The sequence below is a fragment of the Thamnophis sirtalis genome, unplaced genomic scaffold (genome assembly GCF_051295495.1).
Source record: "Thamnophis sirtalis isolate CommonGarterSnake01/CBP01778 unplaced genomic scaffold, rThaSir2_p1.2 scaffold_9, whole genome shotgun sequence".
In the NCBI taxonomy this organism is placed as follows: Eukaryota; Metazoa; Chordata; class Lepidosauria; order Squamata; family Natricidae; genus Thamnophis; species Thamnophis sirtalis.
Window position 1 is genome coordinate 32,866,400 of NW_028261389.1, and position 19,945 is coordinate 32,886,344.

General features: G+C 37.5%; 2 protein-coding genes and 1 long non-coding RNA gene across 6 annotated transcripts in view; 2 read left to right on the forward strand and 1 right to left on the reverse strand.

Annotated features, from left to right (window-relative positions):
* The window catches only part of GUCY2C (guanylate cyclase 2C), a 77,217-nt gene extending 74,173 nt beyond the window's left edge, over positions 1-3,044 (forward strand). Inside the window, exon 27 of the mRNA XM_087723266.1 lies at positions 1,841-3,044. Coding sequence (XP_087579392.1) covers positions 1,841-2,015 — 175 coding nt within the window. The 3' untranslated portion in view covers positions 2,016-3,044. The remainder of the gene's footprint in view (positions 1-1,840) is intronic.
* The window catches only part of LOC148044085 (uncharacterized), a 28,183-nt gene extending 10,080 nt beyond the window's left edge, over positions 1-18,103 (reverse strand). The window contains exons 1-2 of one of the 4 annotated variants that reach the window (XR_015697731.1): positions 16,083-18,103; positions 12,587-12,647 (exon numbers count right to left, since the gene is read on the reverse strand). This is a non-coding gene — a long non-coding RNA (uncharacterized LOC148044085). Of the gene's footprint in view, positions 1-510; positions 1,617-12,586 lie in introns of those variants that run through there. The other 3 variants (XR_015697729.1, XR_015697730.1, XR_015697732.1) reach the window with 3 other exon arrangements.
* PLBD1 (phospholipase B domain containing 1) overlaps positions 11,270-19,945 on the forward strand; it is a 35,978-nt gene continuing 27,302 nt past the window's right edge. Inside the window, exon 1 of the mRNA XM_087723267.1 lies at positions 11,270-11,469. Within this exon, the coding sequence (XP_087579393.1) occupies positions 11,355-11,469 (115 nt within the window). The 5' untranslated portion in view covers positions 11,270-11,354. The remainder of the gene's footprint in view (positions 11,470-19,945) is intronic.

The following is a 19,945-nucleotide window of genomic DNA, read 5'->3' on the forward strand; positions in this document are numbered from 1 at the left end:
GCTCACACTGAAAAACAAAAAGCTCTATGCTCAACTTTTACATTGTTAGACTGGCTAGAGAGAGACATGGCACCAACAGCCGGGGTCCTGGCATTTTTCAGGCAACCTGTCCTCTCACATTCCTTTGGAATGCAACCCACCACATTTGAATTAGATTTTGCCAATTATCCTATTAAAAGATAATCCTATTATTCTAAAATATGACTAACTCAATATTAAAAACTGTAAATATTTAATGCTGATAAATAGCAGTAATTGTTATTTAGTATAATTAAAATCAGTATTGACATATCAATATAATATCTATCAAAATTGACAATAAACACTAAAATAACAATACAAATATATAATTTGGAATATAAATGTAATAAATATAATATATAAATGCAACATAAATGTAATAAAATAATTTATCATGAAACTCTCCCCCTTTAAAGTAGTAAGATCAATTAAATAGTCTAGCAAGTTTGGACTATATGCTATATGTTATGTTACTTAAAATATATATACCTCAGAATCAGATACAACATCCACATCATTTCCAACTGAGTCAATAAAATCATATGCCATGCCAAAACTATTTTAAATAAAGATATGAAATTAATCAAGTATTGCATTTATTTTTCAAAATGAATGTACAATTTTTTATTATTTAAGTTTTGTACCCCATCTTTTCATCTTCAAGGTATTCAAAGCAGCTAACAGATTTTTTTAAAATTGAAATCTACTTAAAAACTGATGTTAATCTAATAAAAGCCTGGCTAAAAAGGGAATTATCCTTTTCTAAAACCAAAAAAGAAAGAAGAACTGCGGCAGGATTGTATTCCGTAGTATTTAACCAATGCATAGCTTTCAAATGTAATCCAAATTATATATCTAAACAACATTATAAATCATTTAAATATCAGAAGATTCGAGCATTGTTTTTTCTGATCTCTTGGCAGAAAGGATGTGTACTAGCATTTTATGGAATTTAAAATGATTAAGTCCATGACACAAATTGTCATGGCACCAATTCCACCCAAACTTTTTTTTAAAAATGTTGTCAAGACTCCTGTTTAGCTGGAGGGGGTTTCGTTTACGATTCCACAGCCATTCTGCAGAGTACAGAGACTGCAGTCCGTGTCCAGCAAATGACACTGCACGGCAGTGGGAAACTGCTGCACAATGTTTACTTGCCATGTGTGCGGCCGCGCACCTTAGAGTGAACAGTGGTGGTGGGTTGCAGGCAGTATGCCCCGGTACAGGTGTACCGGAGCCTGTCCGGAGCACCGTGTTCCGTTCCGGTGCTCCGGAGGGTCCACCCGCCCAAGCTCCTTACCGTGTTTTAAAGCTGTGGGCACTTCCGCACACATACATGGCATGTACAGCGCCTGCACGACGCTCTGCCGAGCAGCTGGAGCATTGCGGAGGCTTGCAGAAGTGTCGTTTCCAGCTACAACGCGCGCGGGGGGCATGTGTGCATGTGGGTGACGCTGTGGCCATTCCAACTGTACTGGTTGGAATGGAATCCGGAACCCACCACTGATGTTTATTATCTTGATGTGTATATGTGTAGACATCCATGTTGTATTCATAAGGGTGGCTTGCCACTGTTTTCTGTTATTATTTGGTTTTATTTCCCAATTTCTTCACCATTTCTATAGTCCTGGGATATTCTGATGGTCTGTCACCCAGATGCCATCCAGGCCTCAACTTGCTATTATTAAGATCAACTAGGTGTTGCCACTGCTGTATGAGCTCCCTCTATTCTCTAGCTTTTAAAAAGCCATTTATAGGGATAGAAGTATTGATGGGTAGAAATGTATAGATAATTAAAAATATTTACTGCTATTTCCAGGGAGAATCAGCAGCGTTTGCAGGCTGACTTTGCTGAGATGATAAAGGACTCTTTGCAAAAAAGACCAAAGGGAGATTGCCAGATGCAAGAGATTTCGTGCATGACTAGCTACTACAAAGACACCCTGGAATATCTGCAGTTGGCTACTACAGGACACTCTGCCACTTCTCTGTAAAACTAGATAGGAACAAGTTAGGAATAAAATGATTTTGTGTTCCTACCATCGCCACCCATTTGCAAGATTGAAGAGAGCAAGACTGGTTAAAAACAGAATGTTGCTCATTCCTTTAAGTATCGTTATATCAGTAAGAGTCTGATGGCACCTTTTCAAACTAGCAAGCATTATTAAAAGACATACAAGTTTTCATCACTAGAGTTTATTTTTTTAATAGAATGTGTTAGTTTGCAACAATGCTTGGCTACCATAGACTAACATGGCTCTCTGTAATATCTTCTGTATTTGTATTCGTATCATTACATAAGTAATTAATAAACTGTGAAAAGATACCCTTTGCTGCATTTCCAACATGTAAATAATTTAATGCAAGCTGCTTCTGCTGACTTATTAGAGCCTTTACTAGTACCCTGCTTTTTGGATGTGCAGGTAGAAAAGGAAGAGACTGTCAACTACCAGTAGTATCTTTTAGACTCAGTACATTGCTTATGGTTATAAAGGAAGAATTTTATATGTTATTTAAAATCTGTTAAGGCATTTTTTTGATGATGTATTTGTTCTGTAACATTTGGGAATGTAACCAATCTGTTTGAAAATGCAATAAAACTTTTGGATAAGAGTATCTTGTAGAACTTGTTCTTCCCATGCTACAGATGAAACATGAATATCTATCTCCATAAACACACCCTCTTACTTGAGATATATTCAGAGGCACACAAGTATGTGGATGTTGGCATTTTGTTGCTATCCTATATAGTTTTTCATACATGTTTTTATTTTGTATTTTATAACATTAAGATTACTTATGACTTATGTACAATTGAGAGTACTTGTTTGGAGGATCATTTGCATGGTAAGAAAAAAGGATACAAAATGCTGCAAAGAAAGAAAAAAGCTGTCCTTTTTGGGGTCTCCACTAGCAACACAACTGGCAATATGGGTATCACTCTGTTATGCTATGATTTCATTTTCATAGCAGTATTAAGACTGTCTTTTGCTCAAGTATAGTGTTTGAGCAGCACATTTTCATGCCTGAGCACCTGAATTTTTTTGAACCATAATTGCAGATGTTGGGGAGGGGGGCAAGGAGGAAAAGGGTCCCTTCCCTTTCCCTCAGACCCCCAGGAAGGAAGGAAGGGAGGGGGAGGGAAAGGAAAAAGGAAAGGAAATGGAAAAGGAAAGGAAGAAGGAAAGGAAATGGAAAAGAAGGAAAGGAAAAAGGAAAGGAAATGGGAAAGAAGGAATGGAAAAGAGAAAGGAAAGGAAATGGAAAAGAAAGAAAGGAAAAGGAAAGGAGAAAGGAAAGGAAAAGAGAAAGGAAAGAAAAAAGGAAAGGAAATAGGAAAGAAAGGAAAGAAAAAAGGAAAGGAAAGGGTAAAGGAAAGGAAAAGAGAAAGGAAAGGAGAAAGGAAAGGAAAAGAGAAAGGAAAGGAAATGGAAAGGAAGGAAAGGAAAAAGGAAAGGAAAGGAGAAAGGAAAGGAGAAAGGAAAGGAGAAAGAAAGGAGAAAAGAAAGGAGAAAGGAAAGGAAATGGAAAGGAAGATAGAAGAAGGACAGAAAGGAAAAGGAAAGAGTGGAATGGATTGGTACTGCTCAAAAATGAAGTCTCAAGATCCCGTGGACCCCTTTGGCTCAGGCAGTCCAATTCCACACTGCTTCCCTCTCTCCCCAAAATGAAGGGATTGTAGAAAAACTGTGGATCCCAGAATGGGGCTTCAGACAATGCAATGCCTGAGAAATCCCGGATGTGCAGAGAAAAGCAGGCTGCAACCAGTGAATCCCGTTTTCCCAGGAACCGACGGAGCCCCAGAGGACCAATGGGAATTCTTCCTTCTGCAGCGTCATCGGTCTCCGGGCAGAGTCTTCCTTGATTTCACCAATCACCAGATGGAGGAGAGAGTTCAGTGCAGAGAGAGAAGGGAAGGAGGGGGGATATTTTCAGTCACATTTAAAGACATTAAAAAACACTGCGCTGCAGTTTGAAACTTCTGTGCGGTGTTTTATTGTTACCTGCGTGGCCGCGCAGGCGCGCAGATTAGAGGGAACATTGATCCTGCTGTTTTGAGGATAGTAACAAAATGTTTTTTAAAGCTGCTTCATGGAACTGCCATTTATTTTTCTGTTACAATCAAATAAATAGATTATCCTATGTCAAATAGATAAAATAAAATGGCTGCTACCATCCCACCTGGAAATAATTGTGAAATCCACCAAGTTTTGCCATAGTCTTAAAAATGTATGACATCAGTGTTAGTTGAAGCCAAATCTGTATATATACCAGAATATGAATGTACTTTCTTTATTACTTAATTATATGGTGCCACTATAAAACATACACTATATTATATATAAAAGTATTCACTCACCCATCCACATAATCAGAAGCAGTTGTGAGCGAATACTTTTGGCAATATAGTGTATTTTACTTTATATTTTTGCTTAAGTTACCCAACAATCTAGCAGGGAAAAAAACTTTCAAATCTGAAAGAATAGTTTAAATACAAAGGAAAGAGTACATAAAAGGAAAAAATGAGAGAAAATTATTTATTTATTCATTTATTTATCAATACATAGTTTGTTTGTTTTGTTTGTTTATTATTTATAGGCCGCCCTTTTCCCTGAGGGGACTCAGGGCGGCTCACAATTTATAGGGAGGGGAATACAAGACGAGACATGAGTGTTTTCTTCTCAAATACACTGCAGTCCAGAGTTCTGTGAATTATTCATTTTACTTAATTTTGATTCAAATCCATATAGGATGAAGGCTGGATAATCACACAGTGCAGGATTGACTGTCACTTTTTTTTTGATGGGATTAGGTTCAACATGGCCTATAGGAGTCATGATATTCTGACTCCAGCATCAGGTAGGGAGCATGTCATATCTGGGTAGGGTCATGACCTGGTAGAGTCTGCATCCAAGGGGAATTTGATTATTTTGATGATGTCACTGATGAAACACACAGAAAAGCCATAGTTAAAGTTAGTTATTACTGATTTTCTTAGCACGGGAAAAATAAAATGCCATCCTTAGTTTATTGGTGTACTACTCTCGCCCTTGGCAAGAGCTTCTTGTGGTTTCTTTGTACATGACATAAGAGACTGTTAAATAGGCAAACATTTAATGTAAATTTTAGATCATAAGGAAGTAACTTGACCTTGCCTGTCCAAAAAAAAATGATAGAACTGCTTGACTTCTTTGGATCAGCTTAAGCTAATGATGGAAAATTTACAGAATGATTCTTTTTATATAACTCATGATAACAAAGCTCTTGAGAAAACGCCACCTCTGTATTATTCAGAATTTAAAATTGAGTAACTCAGATAATTCAATCAATAGACATATGGAGAACTGCAGACATTATTTTGGAAAAGATATGTGAAGTATGTTAGCAAAACCCTGACTTGACATGGGGAAAACAATAGCATGAGAAAGAAATTTAAATTTAGTCTTGACGCTTTTCAGTGTAAGAGAGATGAAAAGGAACAAGCCACGGGTGGGTTCTAGCCGCCGTTACTGCTGGTTCACTTGTGGGCATGCTTTGCGCACTGGATGCGTGCATGCACAGTCCAATAGAAATTGTTCTGCGCATGCGCAGAACTGAAAAACAAGATGGCAGCTGCAACTGCAGCGACTGGGGAACTGGTTTGGAGGCATGGCCAACCTGGGTCGCTGTGGATTCTGTGACCCAGGCCAGCATGCCACTATCGGTTCAACTGAACTGTTAGGATCAAGCTATTAGGCTTTCAAAATTGGTGATAGCCATTCAAAATAGGCTTCATCAGATATCAGACTCCACAATTAATACAGGAACTCCATTTTCATTAGCTATTAGTACAGGTAGTCCTCAATTTACAACAGTTAATTTAGTGACTGTTTGAAGTTACAATGGCACTGAGAAAAGGGACTTATGACCATTTTTCATACTTACAGCCTTTGAAGTATCCCTATGGTCACATGATCAAAATTCAGATGGTTGGCAACTGGTTCATATTTATGACGGTTGCAGTATCCAGGATTATGTAATCACCTTTGGCACCTTCTGACAAGCAAAGTCAATGGGGAAGCCAGATTCACTTAACAACCATATTATTAACTTAACAACTTATGTGATTCACTTAACAACTGCAGTGGAAAAGGTCGTAAAATGGGGCAAAATTCACAACTTTTCGCTTAACAATGGAAATTTTGGGTTCAATTGTGGTTGTAAATTGAGGAGAATATTTTCTCTAAGATAATCTCTGCAGGTCTCTATAGTTTATCACCACTTAATGGCATAAATATCATATGGTGGCTTAATTTTTGGAATTGAATTATAACCATGCAGCCATTTCTTTTACCATTACCAAAATGTAATTTTGAAGAATTACAAAAAGAGAATTCTTATTAGATTCAATTTAAAAATCCTACACTTTTAGAACTAGAATAGCTTTAAAATAACTAAAATTGTAAAAATAGAAAGGGAGATCAATCTCAGCCATATCACTTTTGGAAGCTGGCCTACAATGTTTGTTTTGAAAAACATCAGATCTGCCTAAGAAAAATTTGATAAAATTGTAATAGGGAGATCTATCATAACTACAGGAATTTTGCTTAGGAAAGTGATTTACTAAATGCTTTCAAGCCAAGGTTTTGCTTTTATAGTAGCATAGTCTTTATTGTCATTGTACAAAATAAAGGCAACAAAATTGGTTAAACAGCAATTTAACTATAGGGTTTTTTTTACTCATTTTTTAAAATCACACCTAGAAAATGCTTTTCCTTTTCACACTTTGTTGTACTTTCCTGTTATGATTCTATAAGCTGTCTTTAATACTGAAAGGCACATCATCAGAAATTGGTTTAAATTTGCTTGAGATAAATACATGTCCATCATTCAACAAAACTAAATAATAATAATAATAATAATAATAATAATAATAATAATAATAATAATAATAATAATTCAGTAGCACAAATGATCCATTGGAATTTGTGCAAAAATTATAATATTAAAACAGCAACAAACTGGTGGGAACATCAGCCTGAAAAAGTCACAGAAAATCAGATGGTCAAGATCTTGTGGGATTTCCGTATACAAACCAACAAAATACTGGCGCATAATACACCAGACATCACACTGGTTGAGAAAAATAAGGTCACAATCATAGACATAGCAATACCAGGTGATAGCAGGGTCGCCGAGAAGCAACATGAAAAAATCGCAAGATACCAGGACTTAAAAATCGAAATTCAACGACTATGGCACAAACCAGCAGTGGTAATTCCAGTGGTAATTGGCACACTGGGTGCTATTCCAAAAGCACTGGAATTACATTTAAAACAGTTAAAAATTGACAAAATCACCATCAGTCAAATGCAAAAAGCCGCACTGCTTGGATCTGCACGCATATTACGAAAATACGTTACGACGTCCTAGGCCCCTGGGTGGGGCCCGACTAGTAACCAATGCCAAATCCGGCGAAACAACTGGCCGCTGTGATACAATTGTATAATAATAATAATAATAATAATAATAATAGATGCTAGTAACTTAAAGAACATGCATGAGCAACGGCTTAAAAACAACAAAATCATAGATCGGCTAATCAGAAGATATAGATTGGATACAAGAAACATCAATGAAGCTGTAGAGATTGTAAAACAGCAGATAACAGCAACAGCTAGAAAAATTGAAAGATATGAGGCACGAATCATCCAATATAAACAAAATCAGCAATTTCGATCAGACCAACGGCGTTTTTATCAAAGTCTTAATGTGAATGGTGACACCAAAAGCGAAAAACCAGAAAAACAGGCCACAGTTGAATTCTGAAAAGAATTGTGGGAAAATGCAAAGGACTACAACAAGGAAGCAAAGTGGATACATGACTTTGAGAAAAGCATTGGCAACAAAGAAATGCAAGTATTAGAAATAACAACTGAGATGGTCAAAAATCGAGTTAAAAAGGTAAAGAATTGGACATCAACTGGAAAGGACCAATTACATGGTTTCTGGCTCAGATATCTGACCAGTTTACATGCAATATTGGCCAGGAAACTGAATGAAATTTTACAAAAGGGCCAAATTGATGAATGGTTGACAACTGGAAAAACATACTTGATTCAGAAAGATCCAACTAAAGGAACAACACCTGAAAACTATAGACCAATAACATGCTTGCCAACAACCTTCAAATTACTCACAGGCATTATTGCAGATAACATGATGGATTATTTGGAAACAAACAACATCTTGCCAGTAGAGCAAAAAGGCAACAAAAGAAGGAGCAGGGGCACAAAAGATCAGCTTCTAATTGATAAAATGATATTAGAAAATTGTAAGAACAGAAAAATGAACTTGAATATGGTCTGGATTGATTACAAAAAGGCATTTGACTCACTGCCACATAGTTGGATCATAAAATGCTTAGAAACAACTGGCATTAGCAAAAATATTACATCCTTTACTGAAAAGGCAATGAAACAATGGAGAACTGAGTTGGCAGTAGGGAATGAGAGCTACGGAATGATTAATATCAAGCGAGGAATTTTCCAGGGTGATTCACTTTCACCTCTTCTCTTCATCATCGCAATGATCCCACTATCAGTAATCTTAAAAAAAATGAAATTAGGCTACCAAACAGCCAAAAAAGCTGAAAAAATTTAGCATTTACTATATATGGATGATTTGAAACTCTATGGAAAGTCGGAAATAGAAATCCAATCACTGACAAACACAGTCCGAGTATTCAGCACCGATATTTCAATGCAGTTTGGCATGGAAAAATGCGCCACTGTATCCATAAAAAGGGGCAAAATCACTGCATCTGAGGGAATTGAAATGCCCAATGGCCAACTAATTAAATGCAAAGAAAATGAAGCCTACAAATACTTAGGCATTCTGCAGTTGGATAACATCAAGCATGGAGAAGTAAAAACTATTGTCAGGCGAGAGTACACCAACAGAGTTAGGAAAATTTTGAAATCTAAATTGAATGGTGGAAATACAATCAAGGCTATAAATACCTGGGCAATACCAGTTATAAGATACACAGTTGGTATAGTTAACTGGACACAAGCTGATTTGGACCTTTTGGACCGAAAAACCAGGAAACTAATGACAATGCACTACAGTTTACATCCACGTGGTGTACTGATAGACTGTATCTGCCCCGAAAATCAGGTGGCAGAGGATTATTACAAGTGAAGCAAACAGTTGAAGAAGAAAAACATGCACTGGCTGATTATTTAAAAGAAAGTCAAGAACATCTATTAATCGAAGTAAAGAACAAAAATCTACTGAAGGCCCAACAGACGAAACAAGAATACAGAAAAGATGTGATAAAATCAAGAATGGAGAGTTGGCAGAACAAAGCACTGCATGGCCAATTTCTGGAAAAAATAAAAGATAAAGTGGACAGTGAACAAACTTGGTTATGGTTAACAACAGGTACATTAAAGAAAGAAACAGAGTCACTAATCCTGGCTGCGCAAAAACAAGCTATCCGCACAAATGCCATTAAGGCCAAAATCGAAAAATCCTCTGATGATGCCAAATGCAGACTTTGCAAAGAAGCTGATGAAACTGTTGATCACATACTCAGCTGCTGTAAAAAAATCGCGCAGACTGATTATAAATTGCGGCACAATTCATTAGCACAAATGATCCATTGGAATTTGTGCAAAAATTATAATATTAAAACAGCAACAAACTGGTGGGAACATCAGCCTGAAAAAGTCACCGAAAATCAGATGGTCAAGATCTTGTGGGATTTCCGTATACAAACCGACAAAATACTGGCGCATAATACACCAGACATCACACTGGTTGAGAAAAATAAGGTCACAATCATAGACATCGCAATACCAGGTGATAGCAGGGTCGCCGAGAAGGAACATGAAAAAATCACAAGATATCAGGACTTAAAAATCGAAATTCAACGACTATGGCACAAACCAGCAGTGATAATTCCAGTGGTAATTGGCACACTGGGTGCTATACCAAAAGCACTGGAATTACATTTAAAACAGTTAAAAATTGACAAAATCACTATCAGTCAAATGCAAAAAGCCGCACTGCTTGGATCTGCACGCATATTACGAAAATACGTTACGACGTCCTAGGCCCCTGGGTGGGGCCCAACTAGTAACCAATGCCAAATCCGGCGAAACAACTGGCCGCTGTGATACAATTGTACAATAATACTAATAATAATAAATTGCAAAAGGAAGCTTTACTTACAACAGCTTACATACTGCGACAATACCTTTAACATCATCAAACATTCACATCTGTCTATCCCAGGTGCTAGAAAAGGACTCAATAGGTGGATAAAAATGCAAAATCCAGTCTGAATACCTGGCTGACTGTGCAACAAACATATTGTAATTAAAAAATAATAAATTAAAAAGAAAACAAAAAATAAAGAGCGCAAATGACAGATTTGATGGCCACTATGTCTTTTTCCGCTGTTTGTTTTCTATGTTTCTAAGTTTGACATATTTCCATGTTTTGTTTACTCAAACATATCCATGAAGAGAAATTTAGGGGGGGAAAGGACCAATTGGCTAAAGAAAAAGGTTCCCCTCGTGCGTATGTGCTAGTCGTTCCCGACTCTAGGTGGTGATGCCGAAGAGCTAGCGCTGTCTGAAGCGGTCTCTGTGGTCATGTGGCCAGCAAGACTAAACGTGGAAGGTGCACGGAATGCTACTACCTTCCCACCAAAGGTGGTTCCTATTTTCCAACTTGCATTTTTTACATGCTTTCGAACTGCTAGGTTGGCAGAAGCTGGGACAAGTAACAGGAGCTCACTCTAGCATCCATTAAAACCATTAAAACCCCAATTGGCTAGCATCCATTAAAACTTCTGTATCCCTCAAGATATAGCTGTGTTGTGCCCAGACTCCAGTCAAAAGGTTACACCTCCGTATCAGATTACAACACTCCTTGTTGAGTTCAACTTCTGAGGTGTATGGAAGGGTGCCATTCCTTGCCGCTGAAATATCAAGCAGACCTGACGCTCCTTCCTTTCCAAACCCTACAGACAGGGTCGGCCAGGTGTTGAGATTTGCTTATAAATCATTCCGGGTTAATGACTTCCCCTTAAGAGTATGAAGACATTACAAGGAGGTCAAGACGCCTTACTGTCCTTGGTTTCCTGACACTATAACAACCGCGATAATAATGATGATGGTGATGGTAATAATATTGCTCGACAACCGGGCGGAGACCTTTTTCACTTTCCAATCTACCCCGCCTAAGAGAGGGCGGACCTCTTGTGCCGCCCGGGACAGCGGTCGGGGAAGAGTCGGCAGAATAATCTCGCCCCACTCTCAGACTGCTTCAGAGGACTCGGCATGGTCCCCTTCGGCAGCGCCTCCCCCTCCTCCTCGGACAGTCGCAGCCAGCGATCCTGGAGCTGGTACTGGGGGGTACTTTTACTTCTCTGGGCCGTGGCAGAAACTCGAGCAGGTGAGAAGGACGGGACAGGCAGAGAAAAAGCCCTTCTCCCGGCCACTTCGCCGCTGGCCCGGGAAGGGGCTCGGGCTGAGGCTGCCGCGGCAAGAGGCGGCTTTCCAAGGAGGAGGACGCTTCCCGGGCCCCCTCCGCAGGGTCCCGCCAAGAGAGCGTGAGCCGGGCGCTCGGCAATCCCTGCGTTACAGGCGCCGCCGGGAAGTCTCGCTTTTACTTTTCCTCTACTCTGCGCCGTGGAGAAAGAGGGGCGCCTCGGTCCCTTCCTTTCGGATCTCCCCTGGCTTAAGCGAGCCTTTTTTTTTTAAGGCGTCAAAAAGCCCTCCGTTTGGAAATGGCGCACAACGCAAAGAAATCCAGAATTCCTATTCTATATTTCAAAAAGAAACGTATTTTTAAAACAACCAGAATAGAAGAGCACGTGGAACGGAGCTCTTTCGAATTCGCCTTTCAGTCTGTTGGGTTCTTTTGCCTAATGAGCAAAAATAGTAAAAGCAACAGGGAGCAACACTTTTTTGGCATTCTCCTTTTATGAGGGGAATTCTTTGCTGCATATATTATAAAGCCACCTTTCCTAGAATTAAATCCCGAACTGAACTGAAATCAACAATAAGCAGAAATTATTTAGAACTTGGGGACACTTTTTATAAAACAAAAATCATACAACTTTCAGTAAGTCCCTCGTTTATTTTCAAGGGGCAAATACATTCCTGTTCCATTATTGGAAACACTGCTTACAATATGTAAGAGATAAGATAACTTGTATACAGTACATGGTGTGATTCCGAAAAAAACTTTGAAAAGTACATTTACATTTGTAAACACAAGGTAGGACTGATCGTCTTCTGATTTGAATATTGTTCTTAAGAAACATCTTGCAAATTAGAAAAGGAAAGCCTGTTGATCCTAAGAATTATTACTGCAATACTAGAAGAGAGGATGTTTTGCGATATATCATGTGACCTTCAGTTTCAGCAAGTATTACAGTAAGGGCTTTGTAGGCTGAAAATATAATTTATAATGAATATGTACAGATATGTTGGCACCATGGATTAAGAGAGAGTATAAACTTCCATTCTAATGAATGCTGAAATACATAAGAGATAAAATAAATTACCGTGGGAAAATGTTTTGTAACTTTATTTGAATATTCAGCCAGCACATCTGCAGTCAGTAGCCTGGATAGATTAGAGAATAGAATAGAGTGTTTCTCTGCCCATGAATTACTGACTCTTAGGGTTAAGTTTATTTATATTTACTGTATATTTATTTATATTGGTGTCTGAGTGTCAGTTACTTTACTCATATACTGATTTTATCTGTTTTCGTACATGTTTTTGTCTTTGGATATAATCCATAAGCAGTTACTTGTGAGCAATCAGCATTGAATCTACTTCCTCACATTCATAGGATTTACTATTAATATGCCTGGAAAACTTACAAATGAAGATGATCATAAGTAACATAATTTTTTTTAATCTGTTGATAAAGCAGTTGAACTGTCCCAGAGTTATGTGATCATTTGTAAGCTTTCCAGCCAGCTTCCAAAAAGAAAAGAAGGGGAGGGGGAGCCAAATTCGTTTAATGACAGCATGTTTTTCTTAACAACTACAGTGATTTGCTTAACAACTATGGCAAAAAAAAGGTTTAAAATGGGACTAAACTCGCTATAGCTGCCTTGCAATGAAAATTTTGGGCTCAAATATGGTTGTAAGTTGAGGAATACCGATAGAAACACCATTGCCAGAAGGTTTAAGTAGGAAGGTGTGAAGTGAATTCTCTAAGAGGAGCAACTGAGTAGTACTACCAAGAAGACCATCTATAATTCAGTTGATCCAAAAGGCAAAGAAGGCCCTCTGATAAGGATACTGATGGCTAAGATACATAATATAGACTTTTAAGCATCCTGGCTTAATGGAGTGAAGAATCATTAATTATTTGAATTTGGGCTGAATTTGGACCTAAGGCAGTGTTTCTCAACCTTGGCAACTTTAAAATATGTGGGCCAACTGATTTCTGGGAATTGAAGTTCATATATCTTAAAGTTGCCAAAGCTGAGAAACACTGATATAGGGAATGCCAGGACAGTGGACGAGAATGGTTTAACACTCACTCATAATAGTGTAATAAAAACCATATACTTCTATATCTTTTAAAATAATTTGATGATATAAGTAGATTAAATAATACCTATAAATTATGAACTTCTTCCTTAAGAGTGATTGTAAGATTTGGGGGACAGCTTCTTCTTGGATGAATTACAATCTACAGACGTGTTTTTTAAACTGTTTAAGTTTATTGATTTTTCTCCACTCCTTGACCATGTCACAAGCTGATACGATTTTCATCTGATTTGTTTAAAAGTTCTAAAATCAGATAACTTTTCAATTGAAGTAGTTTAGAAAACTTTAGTCTTATCAATGAGTGTCAAAAATTGTATGATAATCAATATGTGACCTCTTCCTTTTTTTATGTAGTATTCAAAATTTTAATTTCTTCAAATAATCAGAAACTATTTTAAAAATAACTAATTTTACTTTTATCCATATAATTTTATTAAAACCTTTAAGAAAGAAGATTTTTTAAAAAACTAATAGAAATTAATATAAAAAGAGAAAACAAGATCAAAGTGCAAAAACAAAGAAAGAAAATACAAAGAAGTAGGCTCTGGGTTTCTTTACATCAGTTATAAGTACAATTATAAATTATACTACTTGGTTGCAAAATACCTTATTTTTTCCCATAAACTATCCTGACTCATCATCAAAACCATAAATCTTAAGTTCATTTTTTCTGTTCTCACAAAAAGTCTATAAGGGGGTTCTAGTTAGCAATAAATATAGATGTTTTTTCTCTAATTAATAAGTCAATTTGGTTATTTCTGCAACTTCCATCATTTTCACCAACCAAATCTTTCTACCTTTGCACATGTAATAATTTTGGTGAAGTCATATTTAAAAACAAAGTTCCATGACTTTTTCCCAACTTACAAGTTACAATGGCACTGAAAAAAGTGATATGATCATTTTTCACTTATGACTGTTACAGCATTCCCAGAGTCATGTGAATTACCCTATTTTTCGGACTATTAAGATGCACCGTTATTTTGAAGAGGTAAATTTTTTTTAAAAAGTTTTTGCACTCTGCATGCCTCCCAAACCCTAAGCACGCCTCGTTTTTTGCAAAAAAAAGGGTGGCATGCAGAGCTTTGGGAGGCTTGTAGAGTGCTCCTGGGGGTTGGGGGGGCAAATCCGAGCAAAAACCAGCTCCTTTTTTCACAAAAACGGGCCATTTTGGGGGAGGGAAAGTGCATGCAGAGCCTTGGGAGGCTTGTAGAGTGCTCCTGGGAGCTGGAGGGGCAAAAACAGCCCATTTTTTGCTCATTTCTTTCCCCCCCAGCCGCCAGGAGCACTTTGCAAGCCTCCCAAACCCTCTGCACATCCATTTTTACAAAGGGGGCGGGATTTCAGGAGGCCACAAATGCTGTATTCAGTGTATAAGATGCACCCAGATTTTCACCCTCTTTTTTGAGGGAAAAAGGTACATCTTATACTCCAAAAATACAGTATATTTGAATACTTGACAACTGACTCATATTTATGACTGTTGCAATGTCCTGGGGTCGTGTGATCACCTTTTGCAAATTTCTGACAAGCAAAGTCAATGGGGAAAACAGATTCATTTAACAACTGTTATTAATTTAATAATTGTAGTGATTCACTTAACAAATGTGGTGAGTAAAGTTGTAAAATGGGGCAAGACTCACTTAACAAATTTCACACTTAACAATATAAATTTTGGACTCATTTGTGGTTGTAAGTTGAGGACCAACTGTATTTATCACACTGATTTAGTGTTTGTATTTGAATACAAACTTTAGGACTTTTTTTACAAGTCCACCGAGGATAGTAAAACATTTCTTATTTTCCACTTTTCCAACGTCCTTTTGTAATTCTTTATACCTTTTAGGGAATTTATCTGGTGATGTATACCAATACATAACTTTATAAAAAAAATCTTAAGATCATAACATAAAAAGGTAAAGGTAAAGGTTCTCCTCGCATATATGTGTTAGTTTTTCCCAAGTCTAGGGGGTGGTGCTCATCTCTGTTTCAAAGCCGAAGAGCCAGCACTGTCCGAAGATGTCTCCGTGGTCATGTGGCCAGCATGACTAAACGCCGAAGGCGCACGGAACTCTGTTACCTTCCCACCAAAGATGGTCCCTATTTTTTCTACTTGCATTTTTACATGCTTTCGAACTGCTAGGTTGGTAGAAGCTGGGACAAGTAATGGGAACTCACTCCCTTATGTGGCACTAGGGATTCGAACCGCCGACCTTTCTGATCGACAACCTCAGCGTCTTAGCTACCATGTCCCCCAAATATCATAACAAACAGTAATGTAAATTTCAATCTTTTCAACCACATATTTTCCCATTGTTTCAAACACCCAAAGTAGTTGAAATTTGTTGAAATGTTCATGATTAAAATACCTGAGTTTATTTTCAAGAAATAATCAGTTGTACTGTATATCTTAGTATTCTTAAGTTATACTGTTACTTTCTGTATATGTGTTGAGTGATAGATTGGAAAAGAATAGAGATGGATACGAACCCCTTACTGAAAGCCACTTTGATATAGTGGTCGAAGCATCTGGCTGAAGGTTTTGAGCTCTTGTCCCAGCTGATACACAAAAGAGGCTGGTGATCCTGGGTCAGTCACTCTCTCTTAGTCCTAAGGAGGAGGTAATGGCAAACCTCTATCGAAAAATCTTGCCAAGAAAACGTCAGGGACTCGTCCAGGCAGTTGCTAGGAGTCAAAGACAAAACAACCCCTTACAGTGAGGAAAGAAAAGAGAATGCTTACTGTAATGTACTGAATCTGCTTTCCATCTGTTACTATTAAATGCTTAGCATTGTAAGTTCCATAATACAATATCAATATGGTTACAAAATATCTGTTGTTTAATTTCCGCAGTGTTAATTACATTTTGTTGGAGTGATGTTATAATAAGGTTGACTAACACAGAAAACACTTTAGTCTTAAAGAGCTAAACCCTTTAGTATGGAAATTGTAAGCCAAGATGCTGACCTTAGCTTCCATGCCATGTAATCAGTCAGGATATGTTCTGCTGGCTCACATATTGTGTTTGTGTAAACTTAATTTCCATGTCTACACATTCCCTTGGCCTTTTGGACTAGTCATTGTTCTCTGTGGATTTGGGACGGTATTGCAAAACCTGATTTTCTTGGTACATTTTCATTTTGATTAAAAAAAAATAACTGTCCTTGGTTTGTAAAAATACTCTACGCAACATAAAATCTATTGAGAAAAATATAGTGAATTTAAGATAGCAAAGATGGGTTTAAGAATTATGGATGATATGCAGCAAGGAGGGTATGAGTGTATTCCCCATATCTCCTATTTTTTAAAAAAAATTATTTATAAGCAGCTTCAAAATACCACAGCTTTCCAACACTGCATAAAGTGTTAGAAATTAACAATCCTGCATTAAAATACTTTTCAAAAGATGTTAGTCCATCCTGCATGTAGGCAATAGGAGAGGCTGCCAGAGGGGACGAGGAGTTTTATGGCCCCATTCTCTTGTCATTTTTCTTGCACCACATGGCTGATGCCAAAGAGGTGAAGTTGTTGCTTCACCAGTCAACTGCATAGTAGTCAGTGGCACCATGCAAGCACAAAGGTCGAGCTGGACTTGGGTTGCTGCTGCTGGCAAATTTTTGTGGTGCTCATTTATTTGGAAGCACGTCTTGTGAATTTTGGGAACATAGGAGAAAAATCAATTCATTCTTTTCACTCTCACTTCATTGGAAAATGCAGCTGAATGTGAAAAGATTTTCCCAGACAAGATGAATTGCTCATTATGAAACTATGCCTGTAGTAAAGATCAAGGTTTGAAATACTGTGGGATTCCCTCCCCCACAAAAAAAGAGAGTCGATGACTTTGCTCTCTGCTATATGTGATTTTTCTTTCCTGACGTACCCTATGTTCCTGATATGAAGTTTTAGATGAGATTAATTAAATACAACAATATTTACAAACAGCTGGGAGGAACCTTGAACAATGTACAGTGCAAGCCCAAGCCTTAAAATTTGTTCCTTGAAGTTTAACACTCAGAAATTATGAAGAAATTATACAACAAGAAAATCAAAGGAAATGGGCATAAGCATAAGCATAGGGGGAAAAAAGAATAAAATATTGAAGAAGAATGCCAGGAGAATTGTAAGCACACTGATCTTACATTGCCAGAAGAACTCTAAAGGAGAGTGTTTGAATACCTTGAACATTTTCACCAAGAACTAGAAACTTATTCTAAAAAATGGATCAAATAATATCAATGTTCACTATCATTCAGCCATTTTCTTTGATTTTTTTAGAAGAAGAAACACTTAAGAAGTTTTTCCCCACATAAACATTTGTGGGAAATTTTTGTGGTGAAAATATTTTGTGGTCATTATAAAAGAACAAGTGTAGCAGAATAGGTCATTTGGTTTGATACTTTAAAACTGCTAAATATGCATATAAATACTTAACACTATGAAATAAGCTGAAATATATATTGTTAAGGATTTTTCTATGTGCTTGGACTAGAGCCTGCAGTTTTCTTGGCAAGATTCAGGGGTGGCTTACCATTTGCTCCTTCCTAAGGAAAATAATTCCTAGATTTTTTTAAAGTTTGTTTTAAGTAAATATGTACAATAAATATTCACTAATATGTACAATAAATATTCACCAAATAGGACATTTATAATAAATATTCACTATAACAACATCTATTATGTATAACCTTAGTCCCTGAATTTGCCACTAGTAACTAGAAATTTTATGTATGATGAGTTACTAGATATTGTCATATTCTCATGTAGCAGTATTATTCTCTGGCATATATACAGAAATATACAACAATAGTAGTAATGTCATATTTTCAGTTCTACCCACATGCTTACATTACTCTAAACTTTGAAAAGTTCACTGTGATCGCTGCCAATTGTTGGCTGCTCTTCCAGCTAATTCAGGTCTCTAAAATGAGATTCTGGACCGAAGCAGAGGTCAGTCCAGAACCTGATTTGGGGAGAAAAATGGATTCTGTGGCTGAAAAAAACAGAATAACCGCAGAGAACTATGGGACTAGAGAGGAGGAGCATGTGCCCATCAGAATACAATTACTAGGGTGCCAAGCAGATCCTGCTCGTTAAGGATCACCGACAATAAAATGGCAATATGGTTCAGATTGTACCCACAAACTGTTACATGTTGTTGCCTGCTTAAAGGGAAAGCATTATTTTGACATCAGAACAGCTAAGGACAACTTGAAGCTGTCTCAGGTATTTGAGGATAAATTGAAGGCAACATTCATGAAAAATGGCAGAAAAGTTACCAGGGCATGTTTCTGTTCTGACTTAGTGTAATCAGGGAAAGGTCCTGGGAGAGTTCTGAACAGAGGTGGGTTTCACATTTTACCACCGATTCGCTGCGTATGGAAACTTCGTGAGCTTGTGCATCTTCTGCACATGTGCTTTGCATACACGATGTGGCTTGCAATCATGCATGCAGCTTAGAAAATGTGGCTAAATAGGACGGCATAGAGCCGGGGCAGATGGACTGGCCTACCTGCAGGTCGCCCCTACCGGTTCGCCCGAACCGGCTGAATACTACCACTGATTCTGAATAGGGTTGCTAACTTTGGAAGTTGAACGACAAGCACCAGAATTCACCTTTATTCCAATACTGCTTGTTTCTTAACTGTTTAACTAGTAACTCTGAGAGGCAATTACCACTTTCTATCTGAAATTGGTGATCTTGGGGGATCCTTCTTTTAATTTCTGTACACTAAAAAGTAGTTTGACTGGAGAAACTCCATCTTTCTATTCGTTATCATGGACTATCTATATTAGGGCTACTGAGATTTGTGGCAATTCCATAAAAGAGAATATATTATGGAGGACAATTGCAACAGACAAGACAGAAAGGAGAATGTAAAAAAGGCTGAAAATCCCCCAGAATTCTTGTACTTATATAGGACCAGCAGGATGCCTTTAAGTCACAAACTAGATATGAATGTAACATCAAGGGATTATTTCCCACCTGTAACATCAAGGGATTATTTCACACCTGTAACATCAAGGGATTACTTCAAACTTGAACCTGTTTAACCAGAATAAGAATAGTGCTACACTGCAACTCTAGTGGGTACCGGAAAATATAAAGTTCACTGAAGCTATGGAAAAATTTGAGTCCAAAGTATGTTGGGTATCCCTGACTGCTTAGATGTATTGAATTCAGCAAAGGCAGTCAGAGGCATCAATGATGAAATACAAGTTATTGGATAGCAAGCAAAATAAGTTGGAGCCAATGTTGCATTTTATAAACACTTATTTGTTTATCTCAGATTCAAAGGTTTGAAAACTTTTTTGAGATGTATAAAATGTATAAAGCTGTATTTAAAAAATAAAGA